The sequence below is a fragment of the Scophthalmus maximus genome, chromosome 21, assembly GCF_022379125.1.
Source record: "Scophthalmus maximus strain ysfricsl-2021 chromosome 21, ASM2237912v1, whole genome shotgun sequence".
In the NCBI taxonomy this organism is placed as follows: Eukaryota; Metazoa; Chordata; class Actinopteri; order Pleuronectiformes; family Scophthalmidae; genus Scophthalmus; species Scophthalmus maximus.
The window spans coordinates 798,959-826,885 of record NC_061535.1 but is presented as its reverse complement, the minus strand read 5'-3'; the positions used below and the strand labels follow the sequence as shown (position 1 = coordinate 826,885).

The following is a 27,927-nucleotide window of genomic DNA, read 5'->3' as shown; positions in this document are numbered from 1 at the left end:
TAATCCTTAACAGCAGTCCTATATTATTATATTATTTGATTGTCAATACAAATAATACAAATTCAACTACTTAGTAGTAGGTAGTAGGTAGTTTACATATGATATCAACTGATTTATCTGTAATCCAATCTGTTAATCTACGTACCCAAGAACTATAGCTATCAGGTAAATTCACCTCAGTCGCCTTGAAAGTAGAATAATTATCTTTGAAATATATTCTATATAGAAGTATGATATAGTATAATATGGAAGTTGTCAAGTAAAGAACAAATACTTCAAAATTGAAAGTTGCAGTATTTTTATATATACAGAAAAGATGGAGAGAAGAGAGGGAGGGAGGGTGCAGATCGAGGGTTAAGGACAGAGGAGGCTGCACTTTGTACAGGCTGTCATTGTAATATAATTTATTGATAATAAATTAACGTATTTACATTCCACAACTATATAAAATATTTTTTATACATTAATATTCCATTGTTTTCCAACCTTAAAAAAAAGTTCTAATTTAGATTAAGAAAGCCTTTAACAGCCTCTTGAGAGGATTAATTCAAATATTTTATAAGGAAACCAAGCACATCACTGAGTTGATTTTATGGTGTGTTTATTGAAACATGGGACCAGTAACCAATCAGCTCACTCAGAGGTCTCAGCTCAGCCAATCAGAGGTGGCGGTTAGGCTCCGTGGTGGAGACGCGCAAGGCGGGGACAGGTAACCTGGCAACCACTCAAACACTCGGTTGATAGGATGGCAATGCGGAAGGTTTGGTTTTCAGTTCCTTTTCATTCAAATATTTCGTCTATGTAAATATGCTTGAAACTGCGGCAGAAATATCGACAGCGTTTCCTCTTGTCAGCACTTTAGCGTTTAGACTCTGTCCGACCTCCGTCGTAGAATGAAGTGAAATTGCCACGTCGTCTTGTTTTACAGCTGCTAGCTTGACAAGACAGCGAACACCTGCTTTTAGGCCCAGACTTTCCTATTTATAGGGATGAACCACAAGCAGGTTGTAAACGACTTCTGTTGTTTTTTAAAAACGACTTTCTGTTCCATGAATATTGCTTCATTGGTGAGCTCAGCCAATTATATCAGAAGTTATTTATGTGTCCTAGGCAGTGTGTTTCATGATATATATGCAGCTGTAACCACAGCTCTAAAGAGGCTTACATGCGCCACTGATTTTCTTAATCTCACTCAGTCTTTTGATTTTAAACAACATGTATCTGGCCCTATAACACACAGGTGGGCACACTCTGGACTTCACATGGCATAGACATTGACCATGTTGGCTCCAAGGATTTATGTGTGTAAATAAACATAGGCTGATTCGGCTGCAGCCATGAATTTTGCTTTGATGTTTGACAGCAATGCTGTTACAAAAAATTGATAACAAAGGACACTTTCATGGACAGTTATTGCTCCTCAGTCCCAGACAAAGTGGCTCCTCTGAAACTATGAAAAAAAACGACAACAAAAAAATCCCCATGGATAAATGATAGCATCCGCAATTTCAGACAACAATGTAGAAAAACTGAGCGCTTATGGAAAACCACAAAGCTTGAGGTACACAGACTGCACCTCAGGCAGCTTATGTGTACCCTTAATGCCATGGTTTCGGCTGAGAAATCCGCATACTTCCCCAATCTCATATCTGCCAGCAAGAGAAATGAAAAAGTTCTATATGACACAACAAACCGCAGTGTCTCTCCAAGCACTCCTCACTTACCAATCTTCTCAATCAGGGACTGTAATAACTTTCTTAATTATTTTATAGAAAAGGTTGCCAACATCAGAGCAAACATTTCACCATTTTCCAGTCCACTCCTTGGTGACTAACCCTAAGCTATAGATTTTGGACTCCTTCTGCTCTGTGACCCTAGCTGATGTTACAGCCCTGCTGAATCAGGCAAAATTCCCCTCTAGATGTCCTTACAACCTCTCTGTGGTTGCAAATTATTGACCTCACTAGCCCCTGTATAATCAACATCATTAATTGCTCCCTTTTGTCAGGATGTGTCCCCAGCTTCTTTAAACAGGCCGTTGTCCAACCCCTACTCAAGAAACCAAACCTGGACTCCTCCCATCCAAAAATCTTCAGGCCTATCTCTAAACTACCTTTCCTCTCTAAAATTCTGGAAAAGCAGCTGACCAAAGTATTAGAATGGCACAGGGTGTCTGATAGATTTCAGGTTATACAGTTGGCAAAGCTTCATGCATCATTTTATAAAACTGCTGTGATGAAAATCTTTTTACAGGGCTTGAAGTTTAAAACAAGCAACAAGTTGGTGATCACCTCGGCTGCCTTTCAAGACCACATCACAAGGAGCCTGCTGCTTTCAAATCTCTCATTGTCTGACCCGTTGCCGAGATGCAAAAGAGAAGGACCCAGAAACCCACAAGCAAGAAGAACAGTGCAGGAGACTGGTCTGCAGTGGCAGGACTGGCGAGAGGCGAGTGAATACGTGCTTGATCCTGCTCCACCTCCTTTAACATTAGGTAGAACAAACTTTGGAAATGTCTTTCAGTTTAAGGTTTCTTTGCATGGAAGTGTTGTCAGCATATTTCTAATGTCTTAGCTCAGAAGATGGGTTTGGTGGCTGCCCCAGCAGAGAGACTGATGGAGGATGAATGGATGCAGGTCAAGGCAAGGTCTGCTCAGCAGGGGGAATCCACTCAGCCCTGTGCAATATGTAGGGAGGAGTTTCGCCTTCAGCCTCAGGTATTCCTCCACCACAGTCAACCACCGTTAATATTCTGTGAGAGAGCTCTTTCTTCCTTTTTTCTTTTCAAAGTTTTTTTTTCCACCTGTGTTTCCACATACACACATAAGCACACAAATATACACACAAAGCTCCCCTACCTGCAGTTCCTGTATGTTCTAATCTGTGTAGACAACTGTACAAATTTACCCATACTGCCTTGGAACTCAAGTGTGACGTGATGATGTAGCAATCAGTGTGTAACTGTGAGGGTCATTCAGTCTTTTACACCTTTCCGATCCCCTTTTAAGATGCCAATCTCCTCAAGAATGTGGAACTAGAATAGGCGGCCTCACAAAGCACAGTTCCTATAGATTCATGTGTAAATATTAGTTTGACTTGGGGGGGAGGGGGGGGGGTTAATTAGAGCCTGCTAACAAGGGAAAGTGACCAGAGAGAATCTTTGTTGATTTGGCATTTTCCTGGAAGCCTTCATATTGTGACAATGCGAGAGTCTTGTTCAAGCATTAATATAACAATGAAAACTGGTTACAGCAGCAATTGCTCTGAACCAGTTGTGTGGACTTTGTTACTCTGTCCAACTCATATTATTTGAATACAAACCACAACTTCTCTGTAATAGGTCATGATTTTAAGATAAAAATCATCTGCTGTCTATTAAACATTTATATTCCAGTTCTTTATTGTATGTGCAGCCCTTTTAACTGTAGCTTGTACCCTTAGAATGTTGTGAGAATTGAAATTTCTCTTGGGTCTAATGGCTTGTGTAGCTCTTGGAAATTGTACACTGCAGGGGGCCCTTTCACTCGTGATGGAGTGTGTTGGTCAGGCCAAAAAACAATAGGAAATCAATATGCCTCCCCTCTGCCCTCCAGAGATCTGAGTAAACTGGTTTGTGTGTAAAGCCTCATAGCTGTGGCTGTCTCCTTTCAGACAATAAAAGACCCCCCTCTCCCAGGTAGAAGGAGACTTTAGTCCAGGTCCCAGTCGCCCCACTGGGGGTCATGCTGACTCCCTCTATCCCCTTGACAAATAACACTTAACATCAGATACACACATTCACATATGTGCATGAATACACACAGACTTAGAGTGGCTTAACACAGGCCACACACGCCACACAAGCATAGACTGTATACTGTATGAGAGCCTTTCGAAGCACTTAAAGATAACCGTAAAACCAATACACATCCTCAGGAGACATGGCAACCTATTTAGTCAGTCAACCCATGAAATCCAGACTTAAGGTTAATTCTGTGCTCCTTCTTGATTTACACCATGTATGATATTATTTTGTATATTCACATAAACTGATTCACTTTGATGACTGTCCCTTTGTAGGTGTTGCTGTCTTGCTCTCATGTTTTCCACCGAGCATGTCTGCAGGCCTTTGAGAGGTTTTCTGGGAGGAAGTGCTGCCCCATGTGCAGAAGGGAGCAGTATGAAACACGATTGATACATGATGCAGCTCGCCTCTTCAGACACCACTGTGCCACCAGGTAAATGCAAAGAACTGTACATTACACAATCTCATTAAGTAATTTCCAGCAAACTGCTGCATTTTCAACCATTATTTTTGTAAGTCAAGCAATGTTTTAAGGCTATAGAAGACCTTCGAATTACATGCTCAAGATTAACAAAAAACAAATGTAATTTTTAAATTATAAACTGCTTGTTTTTTTATATTATTATCTATCTTAATGTATATGACTATTTTAGTTTTGGGGTTCTTGTCCATATGAGTTGGAGCCACACTTGCAATTTCAGTTTGCCTGAGGTTTTATATATGAGAAATGTCTTCTTTATATATAATATATATATATATATAAGTTAAAAATGCAGAATGTTCCTCAACACGTTTCATGTGAATGTATTTTGTGTGTGCATAGAATTCAAGCATGCTGGCGAGGCTATGTTGCTCGAAAGTGGTACAGACATACGAGAAAAACGGTCAGCCCAAAAGACAAACGGCTGCGACGCAAATTCTTCGAGGCAAAGGTGAGTGGGGTCTTCAACTCAGAAGTGATCACATCAGGATGTTCTAGATGATCATGCTTCTTTGGCCACACTGAACATACATGCGGTCAAATCGCCTCCAGTCTCATTTTCTCGAGATGGTCGAATAAAGGCAGTGACGAACATTGAATGTAAAGGGTTGAGACACGGATCTCAGGGACCCACTGACCCCACTGCTAAAACACACGCACACACACACCTTCACCTGCTGTCACCCCCTGAGCTCCTTTGATGCTTTGTGAATCATACACTGTTTGTCCACTAATGTGGAGAGAGTTTTGTGTGTTAGTCAAACAGTCTGGGCATTCCAGGGTCAACACAAAAGCACGATGTCTCCTGGGCATGTTTGGGTCTGGTATTCCTTCATCGATCAGTGTGTTTGTAGTGTGTGTAGCGTGTGCTGGATAGGAACGGGTGAAGACGCGAAATCGGCCGAGATGTTTGGATACCTGACACAGGTTCTCATTTCAGGCTTTGTTCTCTTGCCCCGTTTCCAAGCTATAAATCATGGAACCACTGGACTTGATGGGGGGGATATTGAAGAGGTCCTGACCCATGGTTTCGAGAGCAGCCAGTGGATGGGGTCATTTGACTGTGAGGCTTGTGTTGCCTTGATGGCAGCTCCCAGGAAAAGGGAACATTGCCACCTAGTGAACCTCCCCCAGCTGAGGCCTGAGATGACCAATGAAGACACCAAACATTTCTCTCACCGGACAGTCATTTCTCATACCAATTCATTCAGTGGCGCGACTCTTAAATAATCATAGCTCCATTAGTGTTCTGTTAGTCCAGTGTGTCTTCAATAATAGGCATATTTATATTTCTGTGTGGAGTTTTGTAATCACGGAGAGTGCTCCTGTGCTTCAAAGAGGCTGATTAAACAAAACTGACAAATGTATGAGGCCACACTTATAATGTGTTGCAAGGGTCAGAGTGTCCTATGCATTCCCCCATCACTCTCCATCATGTTGCCTATAAACCAGGCTCTAACATGTCCCGTAAGCAAAGACACTGAGCCAATTACCTATGTTCTAACACATTAGGCCACGTCCGGGTTCACATGCTCGGGATGGAGTCACAGATGCTGTCAGCCACTTTACATTCAAGTTGTGTGATTCAGTGGTCGTGGGTGGTCATGAGATTGTCTCATATCTTTTGTCACACTGAGGATGATCTTCACGAGCTGCGAGCTATGCAACGCAGCGCTGACAGCTCTGATTGACTTGATTTTCAAGGGGAAGACTTATTTGCTTAGCTGACTGTAATGCAAACAGGCGTGTTAGTGCCGGGCTGGAAACTGCGTGAGACAGAGAAACCTATTCTTTCTGTTTTCCTTGTGATAGCAGGAGGCAATAAAGCATCTTTGTACCATGTAGCCCCAGGTGTTCCCTTGGGGGGGAAAAAACTTCACAGTATCAGGCCAGTTTCAGAAATCTTATCAGGTGATCCCGATGCCCAGCTTTCAATTTTTACTTACTTCGGAGTTCCGACCCTGAGTCAACCCATTAAGGGGGACACTACCGACATCTAGATGGATTACCGTGAGATAACGTTTCTGCGCTCCACCTCCTCTTCCCCTCTCCTGTCCCCATCTAGTGTGGAGCAATGCAAAGTTCACCAGAGGCTGTACTGTTTGCCGTGACTATAGAAAAGTCAGCCAGGCCCATAAAACCCTCCATATGAATAGTTAACAGTTGTTTAATTAGTGATAAAAGCCTAGCTGTAAAGCAATTCTCATGTCACCGTAACAGGCCAAGGGATTATGTGTGTGTGTGTGTGTGTGTTTCGAGTGAAAAGCTACTTTAAGTAATACATTACATTACCTATTGCAGATGTAGTCACAACATTATTGGCAACTGTTTCGATAATCATTTCAACAATATTTTTCAAGCAAAAATGGAACTGTGATGGGCTTTTTTTACTGTTTAGATCAAGTGGTTAATCTATAAAATAATCAATCCATTAAAGCCCTACATTAATGCATTATTTTCTTTAATTGCATGCAGTTATTGAACTGTAACTTTCTGCCACATCTCATGGCCTTCATCAGTGACTTGAGTTTGCTTAGTTGTCCAGGAGGTGGTTTAGGTGATATTTATCCTCCGCCAAGCAGTCCATTTGTTGGTTTGTTTTTTTGTCAGTGGGATTACACAAAAACTATTTCCACGAAACTTGGTGGAAGGATGGGACACGGGCCAAGAGAGAAACCCATTAAATTCCTGGATCTGGACAAAAGGGTGGATCCAGGATTATTGAACCACTTTCTTTAACATTGGGGGGTGGACTGATATTTATGAATGTGCTCTACTTGGTGAGATTCTAGTTTCTTTGTAAGTCTGCCTGACTGGAAGCAGGATTACTTAAAAATTACTGAACTAATTTCCATGAAATTTTGTGGAGGTGTGTGGCATGACCCAAGGAAGAATCTTTAAAATTTTGGAACAGATCCAGAAGAACAGGCAAAGCCAGGAATTGTTTCCCCCACTGGCTTGAATAATGTGAGATTAGGGCGTTAGGCTTGGAGGAGGTATGTGCTCTCCAGACGACCTTGTAGTACAACTGTTGTTGTCACTTATATCACATGCAGAAATGTATTTTGAATGGTCGACTGCATAGTGCCATTGAAACTTATAATATATAAATAGCCCCTTCACTGACTATTTAAATCTTTTTTGATAGTAAAATGCATATTAAAGCATTAATTGTTGCTTAGCAACAGCTGTTGTAAATGGGAGAAGGTAGATGATTTATGGGAAGACAGACACTAGAAGGAGTCTTTTAGAGCTGTAACAGTTAATCGATGAGTAATTGACTACTAAAATCACCTCATCAACTATTTTGATAATCGAATCGATCATGTAGCTTTTATGAAAAAAAAGTCTTCCTCCTCTATGACAGATACCTAAATATCTTATGTGTGGACAAAACATTATCTTGGGGTTTGGGAAACACAATCAACTTTTTTTCACAATTTTATGGACTATTCAACTAATCGAATTATCAACAAAATAATCCACTGATTAATTGAAAATGAAAATAATTATGAGTTGCAGCCCTAGACGAGTTTTTGAAAATGGTCAAAAAGAGAATGGGAGTATCAGAGAATGGTGGTTCTTGAAATAAGGGGAAAATTCCCACCCAGGAATGAGGACTGTTCCCACAACACCACACATTATTTCACAGGTAACTCCATAACACTTTTTTGGGATCGATTAGTAATCTATTCATTTTTCTTCCCAAACATGTGACCATGTATGAAACAGAAAAAAAACTGTCAAATGTGTGTGTGTTTCCAAGCACCGTTTTCTTTTACTGGATTACATTAATTCTCCATGTTAGTGGGAGATGTGACTGTATTGATCTGGCTGTTTAACAGCTGGACCCTGTCAGCGTGCCTCAACAATTACAATACACACAGACAGACAGACACACATACACACACAAACACACACACACACGCGCACACACACATACAATTAGTCTTTGCCAAAAACACAACTCTATTGTGTATCTGAATGAAACATGCCTCCTTTGTGCAAACAAAATGGTTTTTCTAATTAGTTGCAGGAGTTGAATGACAGCTTTGTCCGATACTGTCACACCGACACGGAGGCTTTTCTGAGTGATATCGACCGCTCCCTGTCATCAAGCAGACGAGTGTTCCAGCAGCTGGAGAGTAAGAGCGTCTCTGAACCACAGGAGAACGACTGGGACCAAATACAGAGCCAGGTCAGAAACAAGGCACACTCAATGAATGTTGTAAAAAATATAAAATCCTAGTCTGATTCCTCTTCACCCAGCCTTGCCTTTCCTTGACATGTTAACGCTTGCATGGGGACGACAGCATCACAGCTGCTACATAGAAAGTACACTTCTCTCCTGAGGTAATCATTCACTTTACCAAATGAATGGCAGCAGGAAGGCTAATAATCCTCTGTGTTTACCACAAACACGAACCAGTTTGATAGTGCACGACAGGCTTTTCATTGCCTGGACGGCTGCGGAGGAACTGAAAAGACATCGAGATTTGCTGTTTCATAAGGCTCCATTGTTGACTTTCATAGAAGCCAGTGCCACTTTCCATAGAGAGGGTGAGGTGTGTGCAAAGACGATGTCTCTTTTTTTTTCTTTATCTGGTGTGAAAAGGTTGCACACAACGCACCAGCGGCTTAGCCTTGACATCAGGTATCAAACAGTGGATGTGCTCTCAACACATACCATGCACCTTTTGCATTGGTACAAAAAGTATTGTGCAGCTCAATATGAAGTGTGTTCACTGGATCACTGTAAACATGTTGTTGGATCAAACCTGTCAGGTAGTTGAGTCCTTTCAAGTTAAATGGCCTTTACTTAAGCCGGTTGAGGAACAAAGACACTGTTATTAACTTCTAATCAACCAAATAATTACATTTATACAAAAAGAAAAAATCCTCATCATGCAGATATATATCTTCCTTTATGTGACAGAACTTGTAAACATTCCGAGGGAAGATGAACTTGTTTCAAACTCTGACAGGTTATCCAGAGAGGTGTGCGGGACTGCCCCATCTGCCTGACTGCACTGGGCGACCTGAACCTTCCGACTGAAGCAAGTAGATCCCACCATCAACAACAAGGCAGACGAACTGTGCTCCTGTCCTGTTCTCACCTCTTTCACCAGCTCTGTTTAGAGGCCTTTGAGTCTTTTACAGCAGACAGCAGACCTCCATGTCCCCTGTGCAGGTCTGTCTACCACAAGAAGCTCATCTAAAACAGGTACTATGTATGCAAGACAGCATTTTAGATCATCCCATCTAGTAATATTTTCTTGTATCCCAAGTTACTTGTATTTAAATTAAGCACAATTATTATGACGCCTTGCATGGTTCTGTATCTGGGGAAATGTACTTATTCACCTTCGTGCTGAGAGAGATGTGAAAGATTTTACCACTTTCATGTCTGTAAGTTTTTTCTCTTTTATTTTCAAACACATAAACAATAAACAAAATAACAAAACATAATTTTAGTGAACTGAGAAATTTGTAAAAAAAAAAAAATACAAATAATAATACATTCACAAGACATAAAAAAAACTTACATGCAGAGACTGACTGACCGACAAAAATAAAAGCTGCGTCACTTACTGTACAGACTAACTCTGTAGTTTTGAGCCCCCACAGAACACAGATGTACTGTGAAGCAAACCAGAAATGCTTGCTTTAATAAAAAACAGACCTGATAGCTCTCAGGCCAGAAGCCACTGGACTATGACTGTGATGCTTCCCTGCCAGGTATTGCAGAGCCCAGAGTCCAACGTTACCACAGTCTGTTGAATAGATGTGAGAAACAACTATGATGGAAATGTAAAATAAACACAAATAAAACCATTGAGCCATTTTAGTGATTGTAGTTCATCCAGATCGAGAAATAAAATCATTTTTACTAATTAAAATTCTCTTTCACCAATATACAGTATCATCCTTTTTGCCTTACCATGTTACTTTGTGTCATTTCGATTTGTTTTCTCAGTTTCAAATGATCAGTATTGTCCTAACATCAACTTGAAGGACACAGAGCGCATACCACTGCCAAGCCTAATATCCTATCTCACCATGTTAGAGAAAATGAAGACCTGATTCTGATCCACTCCCCAAAGCCCCACCCCTCCACAAAATGTAAAGGAAATCGGTTCTGTACTTTTAAGCGTAATTCTGCTAACTAATAAACAAACCACGGATGAAAACATCCTTGGCGGAGGTAATAAAATAATTGACAACGCAATATGAGCATCATATTTCCTACAACAAACTAGAAAATCTATCAAATGTTTCGGCAAATAAACAATTTGGGACTCTTGGATGGTAACAGCTGTTATATGTATAGATCACCCTTTACAAAACATTCTCAGGTCCGATTTACTGATTCGGGATGATGGCTTCAGAATTGCAAATTTTTCTTTGTAAATAGCAACAACCATTGGCAGACAGCTTTGATGTAAAACATTCCCTGTCCTGAGAAACAAAAGTTTTAAATTCATAAATAAACTAAAACTTAAAAATTACTTTTTCATCTGTCATATTAGTCACCATGAATACATAAGACATCTCAAACACCATGACAACATAATTTGATTGCTCAACCCTAGTCTAGCAAGTGCTCAAGTTTTATGGGTAACGAGTGAGTCTCAAACTGGAGCCTCTCACTAGAAGAGAGCTTCTCTGACAACATTCATAGCAAAAGACAAAAACATTATAACGGCTGGCATTAGACTAAAACTCGGTCGTGTACAGCGGTTAACAGTGGAACTGTCTAGAGACAATGTAAATGTACACATGTGCATGTACACAAACAGACTACACAGAACAGGAAACAACCTTGACATTAAGCCCATGAGATGCTTGTCGTATAAGGCATTCAAGGTGGTTCTGGAGACAAATAACATCACAGTTTAGAAGATAATGCAGCAATTCAACAACATGTACTGTAAATGGGGCCTGAGTCACCAAGACTTTCTACCATCTGCAAACTTTTTTCACTCATGCACTCTGCAAGACTGTTACAGGTTTGCATTAGAATAAGGTTTTTTGTAAACAAAGAAAATATGCCCAGGAAAATACAGATTGCTTAGTGAGTCAGACCCTCAGTGGAGTCACTGAGAGCCCAGTGTTTTCATCTAAATAACACCAAAGATAGCCTGGCGTAGCCATTCTAACACTCAAACATGTATTACTCTGGGACCTCTCGGTTAATTTTTGATTTCCAAGAGGCGTTACCAACGGACACAGACGAATCAGAAGAATGTCGACGGACTAGAGCAAAGAGGAGATGAGATGCCTTTGATGAGTGTCGTGGTTTTTGTGGGAGAAACTTGAAAAAAGACTTTTAGCCAGACCGTATTCTGGCAGAGCAAATTTAAATGCCCTCCCAGAATTCATCTGGGTCCCAGGCTATGCCAAAGAGGTATGAAACGCAATGTTACACCTATGTACATGTAAATGCAACATTTAACAAAAAAGGGGATGAGAAAAACTGAAATTTTCTTATGATGTGCATAATCAAAAATTTTAGGAAATCAGGCTCAGCTCCAAGTGCACTCAATCATTCTGCTCACTGGAAGAAAAGTGGATACAACTCTCATATGGTGTAGTTTGCCATTTGTAGAGTAGCTCAAGTCAAATCTAGAGCACCTAAAAAAGTTCTTACCCTACTTCATACAAACTATAATGACATCATCAATAAATTTAAAGCGCACTTGAATAAAGCCAAATTAAAAAGTAGACTAACAAAAGCACGAGTGCTAAAGTCAGACGCCTATCAGTAACAACAGTGCCAATGCATATAACATGAAACTGTATGGATGCCATGCAGGTTTTTGTTCCGGCTGTGATGTGCTTATTTTCACATTTTAAATCAAAAATGACAAATTAACACCTTATCACGCCTCTATCAGTCCACATAGCAACAAGAGACCAACAATTCATGAACATAAACTGCAAGTGCAACGATGGACATACAGACAATAGAAAATGAGTCCAATTTAACTGTGGGGGTTTATTACGCTGAATACAGAGCAGGGGCAGAGTGAAGGTAAAATAACCCACTGCCTTTTAGTTAGAGTTAAGACTTAAAAAAAAAGACAGAAGGTGAGTCATTTCACTTGCTGTACCCTCTTGCTTTTGGTCTAGTGCAGCTTGGGCAGGTTGTACAAGAATACCAAGTGGTGGGGGTGGGGGTCTCCTGAAGCAAGAGATGGGTGGCTTAAAGTCACAGTCGCAGTTGAGGTCAACATCAAGGTCACTGCAGTGATGCCAGTCTTTTTCGCTCCTCAGTCGCATCCCTGGCTCTGTCCCAGCTTCCATCCGAGACGCAAAGGATGGAATGTCACAAAGCTAAATTGCTCTCAGCCTCCATTTACAGCATCCGTCAGACACTGACACTATTAAGTTCCTTCCAATCCCTTTCACCTTTCAGCAGTCAGGCAGTTCTGTTGAAATCTCCCTTTGGCTATGCTGTGGTCCCTTTCACAGAGTTTTCTGATGCCCGTTGGCCGAGAGCTTCCCAGATTCAGGGTCCGAGGGGCTGTTTGACAGTTGCAATTTATCCAAACCTGGGCAGGAGGAGATAAGGGAGAGAAATCTCATTAAAAAAGCCTCAGACTTTCACTTAGACAGAGGTATTGATGTGCTTCTTCCCCCCTCAGTCCTTCTGTCTGACATTTTCTAAACCTATACAACCCTGTGAATCAAAAATCCAGGGCCTGTCCCCACAAGCCTTCGAGTCTAGCCCCATCCTCTGTCACATGTCAGTCCAGCAGCATGGTGGACGTCGCTGCAAATTCTTACATTTTGTCACTCCAGGTCATGCTGCCTGAGAGAAATAATCTCCCTCCAAAGCCACAGTGTAGGTTTTTGCTGTCAGTGTTGGAGAACAAACCTTTGTTGATTCAAAATAAGATTGAAATTGAGTAGTCAGTGTTATTACCTCCTCCAAGGAGGTTTTGTTTTTTGCCCCTGTCAATTTGTTTGTCAGCAGGATTACGCAAAAACTACTGAGCAAATTTCCACTAAACTTGGTGAAAGGATGAGACATGGGCCAAGGAAGAAGCCATTAAATATGGGAGTGGATCCAGGAATTAAGGTTTGATTTTTTGTGATATTTTCATCAATTTCCCAGGGAATATTGCATGGATCTTGATGGGGGGAAAAAAAAAGTGATATATTTAGGGGACTCATATACACTGCTAAAAAAGATTCAGGGAACACTTAATTGTCACAGTTTAACACCAAGTTGGTTAAACTTCAGGGATATCACTCAGTCCATTTAGGAAGCGCAAGTGATTGTGAAGTTCACCTGCTCTGCTGCAACAGGTGCAATGCATTACATTACATTCTTTAGCTGAGGCTTTTGTCCAAAGCGACTTACAAGGAGTACATTCAACCATGAAGATATTACCCAAAAAATGCAAGAATCAATAAAGTACATAAGCATTTATCAAACTGGCAAAAACAGCTTCAAGTGCTCCTTTAAAAAATTAAATATTCTTCTTTTTTTAAATACATGAACTAAGGTGCAGTCTGAACAAGAGAGTTTTCAGTCTCGGACAGAAGCAACGAAGGGTTTCTGCTGTCCTGATGTCAATGGAGAGCTAGTTCCACCATTGATGAATCATGGGACAGCAAACAGACAGGATTTGGTTGAGCAGTGGCTACCCACCCCTCACAGTCAGGGAGTAGCAAGCCGTTTGGCAGTAGCAGAGCGTAGTGGACGGGCTGGGTAGTAAGGTTTGACCATGTTCTGGATGTAGGAAATTCTAGGAAATGGCCTGAGCCATTTGCAGCACGGTAGGTGAGTACCAGTGCCTTATATCGGATTCAAGCCATGACGGAAGCCAGTGCAGGGTGATGAGGAGCGGTGAAGTTTAGGAGAATTTGGGTAGGTTGTAGACCAACCAGGTCGCTGTATTCGGGATGGGCTGCAGAGGTCGGATGGCACATGCCGGCACATCAGCTAGGAGGGAGTTGCAGTAGTCGTCGTTGTGGAGGATGAATCTGCAGGAGCGGGTTGCCACTGTGATGTTGGCAGCGAAGGACAGCTGGTCGTCCAGTGTCACACCCAGGTTCCTTGCAGTATGAGCAAGCAGTTTGCGCGGCCTCACGTGGCCAGAGCGTGTAGGCAGTTCCTGGATGACAAAGGCATTGATACCACTGACTGGCCCTATCATTACCCTAACCTGAATCCAATTGAGCATCTATGGGACGTTATGTATTGATGCATCTGATGCCGCCAAGTATCGCCACAGACTGTCCAGGAGCTCACTGATGCCCTCATCCAGATCTGGGAGGAGATCCCCCAGGACACTATCAGCCAACTCATCAGGAGCCCAGACGATGTCAGGAGTGCATACAGACACGCGTGGGCCATACACATTACTGAGTCTCATATTGACTTGCTGTGATAAAAATACGGCAAGTTGGATCATCCTGTGATTTCAATTTTTTTTTTTTACTTTAATTTAAACCCAGCCCTCAATGGGTTGATGATTTTGGATTCCATTGAGCGTTGTTACATCGTTTTGTTCTTAACAAATTATACAATGTATATCAGTAAAGATTTTCAACTTGAATATTTTGTTCATCAAGATCTGATGTTTTCCATTAATTTTTTTTGATACAGATTGAAATAAAAAAAGGTTACGTGGTTTCATGGGGGGACTGTTGGGCCTTGTTGGAGGTATTCAAATAGTTGGTCCCATTATAGTTGGTTGCTTTATATTCTACATGACATCCATCATATCAAAAGAAGTTTGTTGAACATTGTAGGACAATGGAAGAATATGTGGAGCACTCTGGAAATAGTATGCTGTAGTATATTAAAAGAGACTCATTAAAAACCCTTTAGCATACATGAATAAAAAAAAATTATAAAACAGATCAATTTACCTAAAGCCTTCAGTAGCTCTTCACGTACTGCTGAGGTGAATTTTCTGATCAGAGAAAGTGTTGTCACGACTGCAAACAGCAGGTTGTATGAAAGGACGATGTAAAAGTTTCCCAGCCAATTAAATCTCCCAAAGTCTCCCAAAAGGTCAAATCTGGTGATACCTGTGAAGAGACGGACACAACAAATATTTGGGTTAGAGAGGAAGACGACATGCCTTGAGAAATGTGTCATTTCTTATACAGAACGGTGACACAGCCGTTACTAGTTATGTTCGACCTGTAATGACTCTTCATTAAAAAGGTATGATAACTGAAGATGATTTACCCTGAGATCCAAATTCCAGAAAATTAGCAAAACTCCCAGAAGATGACGGACGATCATTTTAACAGCTCCATCCATGGCAATTTAAGAATTGTGTTCATAAGCAAAAGTCTGAGGCTTTGGCAAATGGAACAATTTAGGAAAGGTCTGCAGTTAAAGTTCCCTCGTAAAATGTCTCTGCAATGGTCTAGCTCTGTCCGCAAGTAAAAAGCTCAATCTGAAAAAGGGCTTAAATACAGAAAACAATCTCAAGTGTGAAAAGGGATAAAATAAATATTACACTGAGTGACCCTCTATGTTACGTATTATAAGGATACTCCATCTTGAACGTAAAACAGTTGATGTCCTATGTGCTTCATTTTAATTTTTTTTCTTTTCGTATAAAACATTTGTTAGTGGGTTTTTTAGTTTTTTTCGGCCAAAATAAGGTCGGGGTCAGCAACGGGGGCAATGACACATCTTATTCAAACAATACACACCAAGTTCCTGTGGAGCCGACGGGGTTGCACAATCTCTGGCATTTGTTAACCCCCAATCAAAAGATGACTTTTGAAAGAAACAAACTAACTAATTTCCAGTATGTTTTAGGTTTCTGTATCTCATTTTAAAGAGACAGAGACAAATGCATTGGGACTTGGACAACCACTACACTGCGATGTTTATGCTTATTTTCATCACTTGACTATTTCTTGGGAGTACTGTTTTATGAGGTCTGCTCCCTGTGGAAGATGAAAGAATGGGTGACTAAGTATAGCAGCAAAGGTGGTATGCAGGTGAACTTCATCTCTCCCTGCAGTTACCTTGAGACTGAGATAAAGTAGCAGTTTTTCCTGCAGGCTCCTCTCAGCTCCACACTGCTACAACAATTTCAAAGCATCTGTCAAAGCTGATCATGTGGTGCCTGGAAAGCCATCAGCACACTGTTGGTTTCCTGATAATTCATCTCGACCTGCCAATCCACATGTTCCTGCACCCTACCACAGGATGAGCCATCTGTACCATCCAATAACACTGTAATGTAGGAAGATATTTAAGCTGTTGTGTTCAACTGTGTTTTAACGTTACTCATAACATTTAGGTCAAAAGCCCTCGCGATTTATCAGTTGGACGATAAATATCAGCCGAAATTAGCCTTTCACAGAATTTTTTTAGATTGCCTTCATGTGTGTCCATATGCGCTGGTATTTTACATGATGAACAATGACAGAAAAATAAACATCATATATATATACTCCAACAGACACACGATATGTTTAACTTGCTTATACCTTTATCGAACCACCAAAAATCCATATCAGTCGCGCTCTATTTATGTCTTTCTGAGATGTTAACTGTGCATTTCGTCACTGACATAGGCGATTAATGCATTCAAATGTTGAACCTACAGTATGCATCACAAATGGTTCAGTCATCTGTATGCAGAATGGCTCCCAAAATTAACAATATTGTTCATTGGGAAGGACAAACTTTTTTAATTTGTCAGTGGTGACCATACATAACCATTTTACCAATGATTATCTATGGTCACCACTGACCATACTAATCTATCAGCACAGTCAGCTGATTTTCTCTTTTGTTCTCGGTCTCTTTGCATTTTAGATTGATGGGAAGAACAGTTTCTGTTTAAACACCATTAGTTTGATCCATATGTTTAAAAGTTGTAGTTTTAAGTATAATTTGTAAAATCCAGCAACTCCACAACATAAAACAGCCTAATTTGTTCCATTGAGTCTCCAACCATTATCTTTGTGGGAACCAAGTGGCAACCCACCGTGGCGTCACCCTTTGTTCAGTTTTTTTGTTTTTAATCGGACGTAGAATTGGCGGTGGCTGGGTTTGACTGAGAGTTCGTCCACTGCATGCACATCTACACCTGCAACCTTTGATTGGACGGATCAGCTGTCAATCACACTGTATCCACCCTAGGGTGCTTTATCGTCTATTCTGTATTGAACAGGCCTTGAAACTAGCGATTGAGACCATAAACTCCTCAGGGAAATTTTGACTCAAGTTATAAATCAAGTGAGAAGTTGAGCCTTTTTTGACTTATTTTTGCAACCAGTGAGTCGCCCTCTGCTGGTGATTCCAGAGAATACAGGCTTCAGGCACCGAATAGGCTTCATTTTCCGGACCAGGTGACTAAGAGTAAGACCTTTCTTATATACAGTACAACACTATTTCACCACCTCACCTCACACACCCTTTCTTGTCTCTTAACATCTCACTTCAGCTCTACTTTTTTTGTTGTTGTTGCTGGGAGGCCTTTTTCTCTGCAACTCTGTCTCATGCATTTATTCCTTTTCATCTATTCAGTGTCACAAAGCAGAACCTGTTGATATTTTGTAAAGCTTTCAATGAGTCACTGTATGCTTGCTCCGTCCCATTCTCCCACTCTGTTGGTCTCACACACACACACACACACACACACACACACACACACACACACACACACACACACACACACACACACACACACACACACACACACACACACACACACACACACACACACACACACACACACACACACACACACACACACACACACAGAGAGAGATATTTGAACAGCTGTGCTCTGCACTCTGCATGTTTATTAGTGCCATTGTGATGGTGCTATTCCTGTCATTTTTAGCCCTTCGTTCCAAACGTCACTATGGGAAACTATAGGAGAATTCAACTAGCTAACCTTAATGGTCTGGTGATGGCAGCAGTACTGAATGCGGCTGTGTGGGGGAGAAGTATTTATTTTCCCGTTTGTTTGTGGCAAGGTCATTATGACACCTCTGGAAATTCAGTTCATCCTTCAAATCTCTACAAGGTCTCTTTAAGAAATTGTTTGACATTCTGGGAAATATGTTTCTTGTTTTTCTTGCTGAGATTAGTACCACTCTCCTTTCCACAAGTATGTATTCAGAATGAAGATGGAAATGGGGGCATGAAAGTAAATGATATTCCACCTACCAGCTCCTCTAAAGCTCACCAATTACTATGTATTATCTTTGTTTAATCTGTGGAAAAAACTGAAATGTATAAACAACAAGTTGCAGTTTAATGTGCAGGACCATTTCTTCGATGGTAATGTGACTTTAGTTCTTCTTTGGTAATGGTTTTCCTTGGTCTTTGTTCACATTACACAAACAAAATAGAACTTGTTAATTAGTGTAGATTCATATTTAATGACAGATAGTAAAGTATTATGAATCCTCTCCTTGAAGGCTACATCCACAAATCACTGCTGCTAGGTTTACGCCTGCCATCCACACTTCTCTGGAACTTCCATACACCTAAAACAGAGACGTTTGGAAACGCTGCTGAAGTTTGAAAAACTCCAGGACTGCATTGTCGTATGGAAATGCAAAAACAAAGTGGTTTTGAAAACAATGATACCGTCACCCGCATTCACTTCCTGATTGGTTCTTATCAGTCACGACTTCCAGCAGTGAAGGTAAAACGCTGTCAGTAACATTGCCACCTGGAAAAGATATCCCTCATCTTACTTTTCATTATTTTTGTTTCTCGTTCATAGTATTTTCTGCAAGTAGGCAACTGGATGGTAGACAATCTACTTTCATGTTTACTCCAGTATGCACATGCTCAGTGTTCTTTAATGGTCATATGATATACATTTTCAGGTGTTCTACTATGGACAGGCATTAATATTGATACAGAGCTAAAATGCTCGTCTGGACTGAAATGGTTTCATTGTTAAAACACCATATTACACCATATAAACGAAAACATAGTTGTATGGATGTAGCCTAACTCTCAGCAAGGAAGTGAAAAACCCTTTATAAAATCTGTGCACGCTCTGAATTAGGAAATTAGCATGATCACACTACGGGACGAAAAACACAATCCTGTACTCACCTAGAGTCCTGGACATAACTGGCAGGGCTGAACTCAGGACCAAGATTGACACACAGCAACCAATGATCTAAAAATCAGAGCAAAAAATCCAACTTTAAATCTCTCAAGCACATAATGTACAGTTTTTAAGGAAGGAAACTGAGAATTGGTAGGAAAAGGCACCAATTGCATGAGCAGTGTCAGCCATGACATGCTCACACATGTACACACACCACTTAATGTTAAATTAGTTCCACGTATTGTACAATTACCTCTGAAGTTTCTCATTACCAGGATCTCTCCATTGTCCCTTCAAGTCCTTTCACTGGAGCGTCATGGCTAGTTAACAAGCCTCACCACTCCCAAACTCATTACCAAGTGAATGGTTGCCACTGTGGGCCTAACACTGTGGACACCCCCCCCCCCCCACACACACACACCAAAAGTCCACTCTCCCTCTGATGTACAAGAAAAGAGCTTGCACTTTGCCAGTGTTTGCGCAACCCACAAACAAATATTGGACAGATCAACTAAAGCCATTGAGGGGCCCTGAGGAAAACATTAGTGAGCAGTTGGAGTTCGGAGTGGAGAGGAAGGCGGGACAGAAAAAGGAAAGAGATGAAACGCAGAGGGTCCCAAACACATCAGCACATTAGGAGCAAACTCAGCACCCTTTCCCTCAATTCACCCCACCCCCTGTCCTTCCATCCCATCTTTACCGTTGTCATGGTTGTGTCATCCTTGCTGGGAGTGAGTCCCTCAAAGACACGCAGGCTGTAGAAGCCAACGACAGAAGACACCATCAAGTAGCTGTTCAGCAAATCAATCAAGGACCAAAAACACTTCTCTGATGGGAGCAAAGCAGCTTCATTGAGTTGTCTTTTTTTTTTTCAAAGTATCCAAAGTCGCCACCTTTTCACCTATGATAAAAGGTGATGAAACAGGCAAACATGTCTTCCGGAAGGTGTCTAGCTGAAATATGTCCTAGATAAACAAAGCTGGCTGGACAATGTTGCTCTTGGCCATGGAGCATGTTACTTTAGCCAGCGACCCCCCCCCCCAACAAAAAAAAAGGGGGGGGGGGGGGTGTCACTAAAAGGATACAACATGAGGATGATTTCCAGCACCGCTTGTGCCACGCCAAATGTGGACAGAGAGGTGTTCCCAATGCCTCGGTCCTGCAAGATGGAGATGCAGACAGAAAACTGGGTTATTAAATGTCTAATGACACATCAATCTCATATCAACACATCAGAGATTTTAAAAAAGGAACACGGAAAAACGACAGCACTGCAGGCACTTTCACACACATGCAATTATAGAAATCCTGCAATGTGCATGAAGAATTTCCCCACTTGAGAAAGACAGAATCAAATTGGCTAAGTAATGAATGGAACAAGATGAAAGAGGCTCTTTTCAAATCACTGTCGATCATACAATATGTGAACAGGTGTTCAAACAAAAAAGACATTGCTTACGGTAAAAAAATTGTAAGGGCTGAAAGCACGCCAAAAACATAAAAACAACAAAACAAATACTTAGGCAAACATACTAGATCCCCCCACCCACACGTGGACACACCACACACTGCTCACTGCCTCTTGCTGTCTGCTTATACTCCTAACAGCTGTGTTGTTTAAAAACTGCCCAAAAGTAAATGCTGATCACATTCAAATCTTGTAGATCTGCAAGATTGTGTGCAGATACAACTGTACAGTAAATTTCCAATTACTATAGACAAGAATATATAGCCTACAACAATACTTTTAAATATACACCATATTACAGTGCAACCAATGAAATCAATGTGCAATGTTTATATACTATTAAACATGATATTTACTGTTCTTGCAATATAAATGTATATTGCAATTTCACTGTACATATTTAGAATATTGTTGTACTTTTAGTTTATGATTATATTTTATTTCTTCATTCCCACATCGAGTGTCCTTCTCTTGATTTGTTTTGTAAAAGAGCCTGAAGAAAAAAGGAAAGCTGGCAGGTTGTTTCATGCCTTTTTATGCAACTGTCATCCCTGGGAGCTTACTGCAGAGACAAAGCGCAGTGCTCTTTCTCTCTTACACAGGGAATTAGCAGACAGCATCTGATGTCATTTATTAATGGAGGGCGGACGAGCATGCATTAAGATTGTGTGCGTGCACTTGCGTATGCATGTATGCGCGCACTCAGGACAGCAAGCTTTCACAGTACGCCTCCTTTCAACCCTTTCCTTCTTTTCATTCCAGTAGCAGAAAGGGTGATAGAGTGTGTGTTTGTGTGTGTCATTGAGAGATGAGGGGGGGCTCGTATACTCGTCTGAGCTGCCTGCCACGGCTCAGTCAGCAGACACACATTTGTTGATTGTAAGATGAGCACGCATTTTCAGTGTTAAAGGCCCTTTTTCAAATATAATTTGCTCCAATCCCACCATATAGTAGCAGTTTCTTTTATAATTTAGGTAATATAAGCTAAGAATTTTGCAAGCTATTCTTTTAGCCATAGCAGTTTCATATATGTAATTCTACTTTATCTTACCATAGAAATAAGTTGTTCCTTAGTTCAAGAATGAGTTTCCCATAATTAGTTAGATTATTGGTAGTGAGGACAATGGGTCATCAGACGGATATTGAGAATTTGCACTTACGGTGCGGTGCCTACGTGAGTGAAACGCTGAAGGTGCTTTTATGTAAATTTGTGTGTTGAGAGAAGGGCAACTTTAGTGAGGTTAAAATTACAGTCCAGTCGCAACTAATTGTCCATTTTACAAAATACAGTGTGGCTGCCAAAGAGGAGGGCCTGCAGTAACTATTTTATTGGTCCCTCTTAGTGCTGGTTCATCAAGCTGTAAAACACTGTGTCCTTTGACAGAGGCAGCTCCTGTTCCCCTCCTCATCCCCTTGTTGTTTCTACAGCATCTTTGCATTCTCTTCTTCTACATCCACCTGCTCTTCCTCTTCATCTGTTATTGCGCCACACCCTTCCTAGACCTCCATCCTTTGCTCTGTAAAGTTGAGCGGGGCACTGCTCAGTATGCTAAGGACTACAGAGGGATGTGTATATAGAAGGGAAGACAAACATTGACAGGGCACTTCCATTGTGCTCCCCTCCCCACAACCATCAGCACATCAGGGCCTCATTTGACTTTCCCACAGTCTGAGTCTCTTTTCTCCGACAGAGCTTCTTCCAAACCTCAAACTAGCCTCTCTCTCTAATTCCTTTTATCACTTTCCCTCGCCAGACTGTATCTCCTTCCGGACAGTGTGCAGGTAACTTAATGGGAATTTCTGTGCTAGACTTACAGACTTTGACACCTGGAGGGCAGAGTTAACAAGTGGATAGCTAGATACCATATCAGTATCGATTGTTATGGAGGATGAGACTCCCTTCTCCTTGTAGCGCTGTGAGATCAGAGGTGTGGCTTCCATTCGGCTCAACAAACGCATAAACCATTTAGTGGGGCCGCACTCAGGGAGGACAGCTTCAAGCTGCATGACAAGTGTAATTTAGGGGATTTTCTGCAACGTGTCATGCCAAAGAAAACATCTCTGCTCAATAAAATAATTGGAATGTTGAGGGCAGCTCTGTCAGTTGCCCGCAAGACGCAAAATGAAATGAGGGAGAAATAGGATACATTACGTTGCCCCTCTCAGACAAAAATGCAACCCCAAACGCACGCACCCACGCACCTATGTCACTGCAGATGAGAAGAGATAGGGAGAGCTTAAAACCCATTGCATGTTAGGCAGAGATGTGAATCTCTGGAAGCCATCTCATACTCAGGTAGTAAGAGCCCTTCACCTGGCCCTGTCTGCTTTTGCAGAAGGGAGGAGAAGCAGCTTATTATCCAGTGTGGATTTGAGACATGTAGGGAGCTCACTGAGTCTGCACACTGCTGTGAAATGACTTTCAATGAGCTTCCAAAAACAAAACCAGTGGCACAAAGTTGAGCCCTGATTAACATCTGGTTGTGCCTTTTCTTCTAGCATGCACCTGAGCATAACCGGAATTTGACTTATGTCTCCGCCAGGAACATGGCAGGTCTGATAGGCATGTGTGTGCGTGTGTGCGTGGTGATAAAAATGTATTTCATTTAGACAGCAGCCTTACTGTGGATCCCTTGGGCATGGCAGTCTCATCCACAAGAAGGTAGAGGATATTCAGTGCCACCATAATAACTGAGAGAGTCTGCAGACAGAGAGGAAGATAAAGATTTGTTTACATAATTATAAAAAAGATTGATCAAATCCTCAAAGTATCCAGCATCATGACATAATTGAATTGTAGAGCCTTGCTGATCCTTAAGTATGGTAATGCATAATAACCGTCTTGTGATTGTTAACCGTTCCAACATTAAGCTTCTCAAAACCTAAAAACAATGTGGGCGTTGTTTGATGCACGTGTCATGCGTCTCACATGGCCTTTCTACCATATCTGACAATATCAGACGGCATAAACAGTATTCACACTATAATCTATTGAAAATCACAGTTGTTGCAGGTGACTATTCAGCATTGTCTTAAACAGCTATTATACAAAAGTGGTTCCCCCACCCAGACACTGTGGGAAAACTGTAAGAGGACGGCGTTTGAGGTGCATTGTTATACCCAATGGCCACCAGCCAGGCTGTATACGCCATGAGTAAACAGTTCGAGCTTAATGATAGGTCAGTCTCAGCACTCACCGTTCCTGCGAGCAGGATCAGCATCACTATGGGATACAACAAGTTCTTCTCCCAACCTGATGCTTTTTTTCTTCTCTCTGAAAGGAAATGAGAGTGAGACCAAAAGGGAGGTTATTTGTCTTCAGAAATATATGTAGAACCAACTCTATGATAGCAAGATTGCTAGCAAGATTTAGCGATGAGCTAAAATACTCCATTTCAAACCACTTTCCACCACTGGTTAATTAATATGTTCATCAAAGACAAACCTCAAACCCTCTGGCTTTGTTTATAGGGTTTGTAGAGCTTGGTTTGGTAAAACATATCGTGTGTGAGTGTGTGTGTGTACCAAGCACAATCTCACCTCTCATCACAATCCCCTTCCCCCTCCAGGTAACATAATATTTCATAACCTTCAAAAATCATGCCCTTCCTCTTTAATTAGCCACACTCATCATTGCCTTAATTAGTGGAAACAATAATAAATCCTGGATAAAAAGAAATGCAGCAAAATTAATTTTGTGATTTATATTTTGGTCAGAATGTGTGTGCGTGTGTGTGTGTGTGTGTGTGTGTGTGTGTGTGTGTGTGTGTGTGTGTGTTTGCGTGCGTGATGGGCAACTAATGTGTTTCATTCTTCCAAGCCAGATGACACATTTCAAGTTTATATCTTCCATCTTACTCTCATTTCAGCAGCTCATCAGTCATGTGTGTAGACACAGATGACAGCCTGTAGACCACATGCACTGTGTCTTCTGTTATGGACATCCACAGTCCACTTACAACATGCGCCTGACATCTGACTGCCCTCTAGTCCTTATCATATTGACTTTCTTTCTCTATTCCAAACCTTGTTAGTCCTTCTTATTCTCAAAGTGCACCCACCCTGCCTGCACGAGAAGTTTGCCAAGTGCACTTTATATGCACCATCCTTCTAAATTAATGACAACACTAAAAGGCTTGCTACAATATAAAGTTTGCATCTTGTCCAATATCCTAAGTGCCTTTGTGCTCTCCTCCCCCCACCCTGCTCCCCAAAAGGCTCAAGCCTCATTTATAATATCTGAAAATGGATGGAAAATTATCAGGCAGTTCTGGTCCAAGTCCAAATCAAGAAATTAAGGCAGATGGAGAGAAAGTGGCAGCATGTCAGCAATATGTAAAAATGCTAACTTCATTGGCATCTACAGTGGGGTCCAAAAGTCTGAGACTGCTCTTTTGGACTCCACTTTATTTCCATGGCACATAATACAAATACCTACCCAATTTATTTCTCTGATTTCTAATATTGTCCAATTCTTTGTTGAGCTGGTGAGCAACGCTTCCACGAGTATAAGTGTGTGAGGACGATCCTGCAGAGACAGAAATATTTGAAAATGTGTTACATGCACCACTAGTCAACATCCTTTACATGATCAAATGCTGTCTAGTGCTGCATGCAACTAACAATTATTTTCATGATTGATTCTTTTTCCAAATCATTGATTAAAAGGTAAGTCTATGAAAACAGTCTAAAACCCAAAGATATTAAAATCTGAGCCAAGAAATTTAGTTTTTCCACTTCATTAAAGAAAAGAAACAATTAATAGGTTATTAACATAGCCAATTAATAATATTCAGAACTTGGTGTTCGACTCCGAAGGAAAACTTTGACAATCGTGCTAGTCCAGCTCAGAGATTGAAACGTTGAAAAGGGTGTATCCCAGGAGGCGATCAGTACCTGTTGTATCTTTTTTATTTTCAAGTCAACTTGTTTCAGCTCTAATGTTGTTTAAACAGATAAAATACTAACGTGGCTCTTTTTGTGTGATATTTATACTTTATCTGTCAGATCACAGGAAAAAACTGTATTTCGAGACATTTCTCATGCACAAAACCTGGGAAAAAAATAGAAGATGATGCCCTTATTAAGACTTACCTCAGCATATGGTACTTGACTTATCTTTATTAAGGAATCCCATCAAAACAAGTAATCCTACTCAGAACACAACAATGTGATCTCAAACAAGTAAAAATAATCTCTTGTGTCAGGAGCTGTCTAGCACATGCCACAACTGGTTGCATGGGCTGGAGAAGACAGCAAGGGATTCTCCAGGAAAACCACAAGGCCGGCTCATTTAAGGCTAATTTATCTATTTTACTCTGTTTTCCTTCCAGCTTGACGCACTAGTGTAGAGGCCCCTCAGAGCCAAGGTGGAAGAGTATCCATTTGCATCCCCTGGGGTGACTGGCAGATCAAGACCAATTAGTTCAGTGTTACACTGTTACTAGCGTGCAATAAAAATACCATCTTTCATCTTTGTTACAACAGTGAAGGACCAATCACTTTGATCAAACCTTTTTCTTCCCTCTGTCATTATGACACGCCCTGTCTGGATGGGTTTAAGTAGGCAAAAGAGGTGAGATAGACGGGGAGAGAGAGTTAAACGTCGTGTCTGATACCTGTCCCGGGATCTAAGCAGGGGAAAGTTTGAACCCTTCAAGCAAATGCAGTCACAACACAACAGGAAATGTCATGGACAGTTCAACAGCTCTTTTTCTCCAGAAATGAACTGAACACTCAGCCTCAGGGTAGCCAAATCTGCTCAGCCGCAAGTGAACGTATCTATCACCTATGTGCAAAACACATCCAAACACGGATGTCACTCAGCACAGATAAATCATTGATCAAATGAAAATGAGATCCTTAACAGTGATGAAAAGTAGTAGCTCTAACTGGAGACAAAGAACAATATCACCACTTGTTCCAAGCAGAAGGGTAAAACAGTGAGAAATTCAACTGCAGTATCCTCAATGACATCATTCCAGCCTGAAGTTAAATATATCCTTCTCCTTCTGCTGCCAGCAAAAAGTAAAAGGCTGAATTACAGCGAGGCAGAGATGCTGAGTGAGGCTTCTGGCAGCTAGGAAGGCCCAGAGTAATTCAACGTATCCTCTCCAACCTTCACCACAGCCGAAAAAAATTACGTCATCTACAAATATGCTAAACACCATGCTGAGACAACAGAGGCACCGACAAGGTCATTGTGCCGCATAGCATCTGGACAGGCGCTCTGTTGCTCTGATATCAGCAGATCAGGGTCTAGAGAGGGTGGCATGGGCAAGCATGTGTGCCACACTGCCTGTGCTGCAGTATATTTGTGGACTCCAGTAATCAGATTGTACGTGGGGTGCACATTCTAACACAGATTACCCGTTGAAATCATACATGCAATAGTCATTTAACTAGGTACAGCCTGCAGGCATTAGGTTTGAGCCCCTTTTATCCATACAGTCAGAGTTCTTCGAAACACAGGATTATTCATCGCAAAGATGCTTTACTGGGTTAAGATTGTGTTCCTGGAACCATCTTTAGAGCAGGCCTTGTGTATTATTAATCTACCTGAAGTACTGAGTAAAGAATCTGTGCAACAGTGAGGCCATAAGGAAACACACCTGATTAGAAACTGGTTCTCTGGTGTGAACTAATTCTTCACTTGATCATACCATCACTGCCTGTCTGTTGTTTACATGAGTATAATCTGTTCGATGAGCTGGATGCAGAGAACACAGGTGAAGCAAGAAGACAGCATTGCTCACCTCTGGAGTGTGTCCTGTGAACTGTTCCTGAACTGCCTCCTATAGTCAGCGTTCTCAGCAGATCAAAGGAACACCACTCTAGCCTTCAGTTTCACCTATGTGTGAGCTTGGACGTTGAGTGTGTGCATGTGCAGTGTGTGCATAAAAACATTCATGTCGACATCCTCCTTTGCCTTTAATTCCCACCTCTTAAAACGGGACAAAAATGAATTGCAGCTTGGCCACAGTGCACACATGGAGATGTTAACCACTGTTATTTTTTTTATGCCGTACAGTGACTTGTAAAGATCAAACAGTCTTGTGGATGATAAGGAACAGATTACAATTATTCTATCCTTTAGTTCAAAGCATTACCGTGTGGAATG

General features: G+C 41.2%; 2 protein-coding genes across 11 annotated transcripts in view; one reads left to right on the top strand and one right to left on the bottom strand.

Annotated features, from left to right (window-relative positions):
- Window positions 1–676: 676 nt before the first annotated feature.
- On the top strand, window positions 677–9,782 carry rnf32 (ring finger protein 32). 6 transcript variants are annotated; one of them, XM_047329746.1, is made up of 7 exons: window positions 677–760; window positions 2,254–2,448; window positions 2,580–2,717; window positions 4,060–4,217; window positions 4,608–4,716; window positions 8,296–8,463; window positions 9,251–9,782. In XM_047329746.1, the coding sequence occupies exons 1-7, from the start codon at window positions 746–748 to the stop codon at window positions 9,482–9,484; spliced, it is 1,017 nt and encodes a 338-aa protein (XP_047185702.1). In that variant the 5' UTR covers window positions 677–745; the 3' UTR covers window positions 9,485–9,782. The 6 variants fall into 6 exon arrangements, with proteins under 6 accessions (XP_047185702.1, XP_047185703.1, XP_035474730.2 ...); XM_047329747.1 differs by having other exon boundaries at window positions 2,575–2,717; XM_035618837.2 differs by having other exon boundaries at window positions 2,254–2,494; window positions 2,575–2,717.
- Window positions 9,783–12,244: 2,462 nt separating this feature from the next.
- Window positions 12,245–27,927, bottom strand: part of lmbr1 (limb development membrane protein 1) — a 32,984-nt gene continuing 17,301 nt past the window's right edge. For 2 of the 5 annotated variants that reach the window (XM_035618831.2, XM_035618836.2), the window contains 8 exons: window positions 25,246–25,335; window positions 24,005–24,081; window positions 23,431–23,508; window positions 20,425–20,498; window positions 20,040–20,130; window positions 19,342–19,408; window positions 15,153–15,314; window positions 12,245–12,820 (listed from right to left, as the gene is read on the bottom strand). In XM_035618831.2, the coding sequence (XP_035474724.1) occupies window positions 12,735–12,820; window positions 15,153–15,314; window positions 19,342–19,408; window positions 20,040–20,130; window positions 20,425–20,498; window positions 23,431–23,508; window positions 24,005–24,081; window positions 25,246–25,335 (725 nt within the window). In that variant the 3' untranslated portion in view covers window positions 12,245–12,734. Of the gene's footprint in view, window positions 12,821–15,152; window positions 15,315–18,031; window positions 18,947–19,341; window positions 19,409–20,039; window positions 20,131–20,424; window positions 20,499–23,430; window positions 23,509–24,004; window positions 24,082–25,245; window positions 25,336–27,927 lie in introns of those variants that run through there. The other 3 variants (XM_035618835.2, XM_035618833.2, XM_035618834.2) reach the window with 3 other exon arrangements.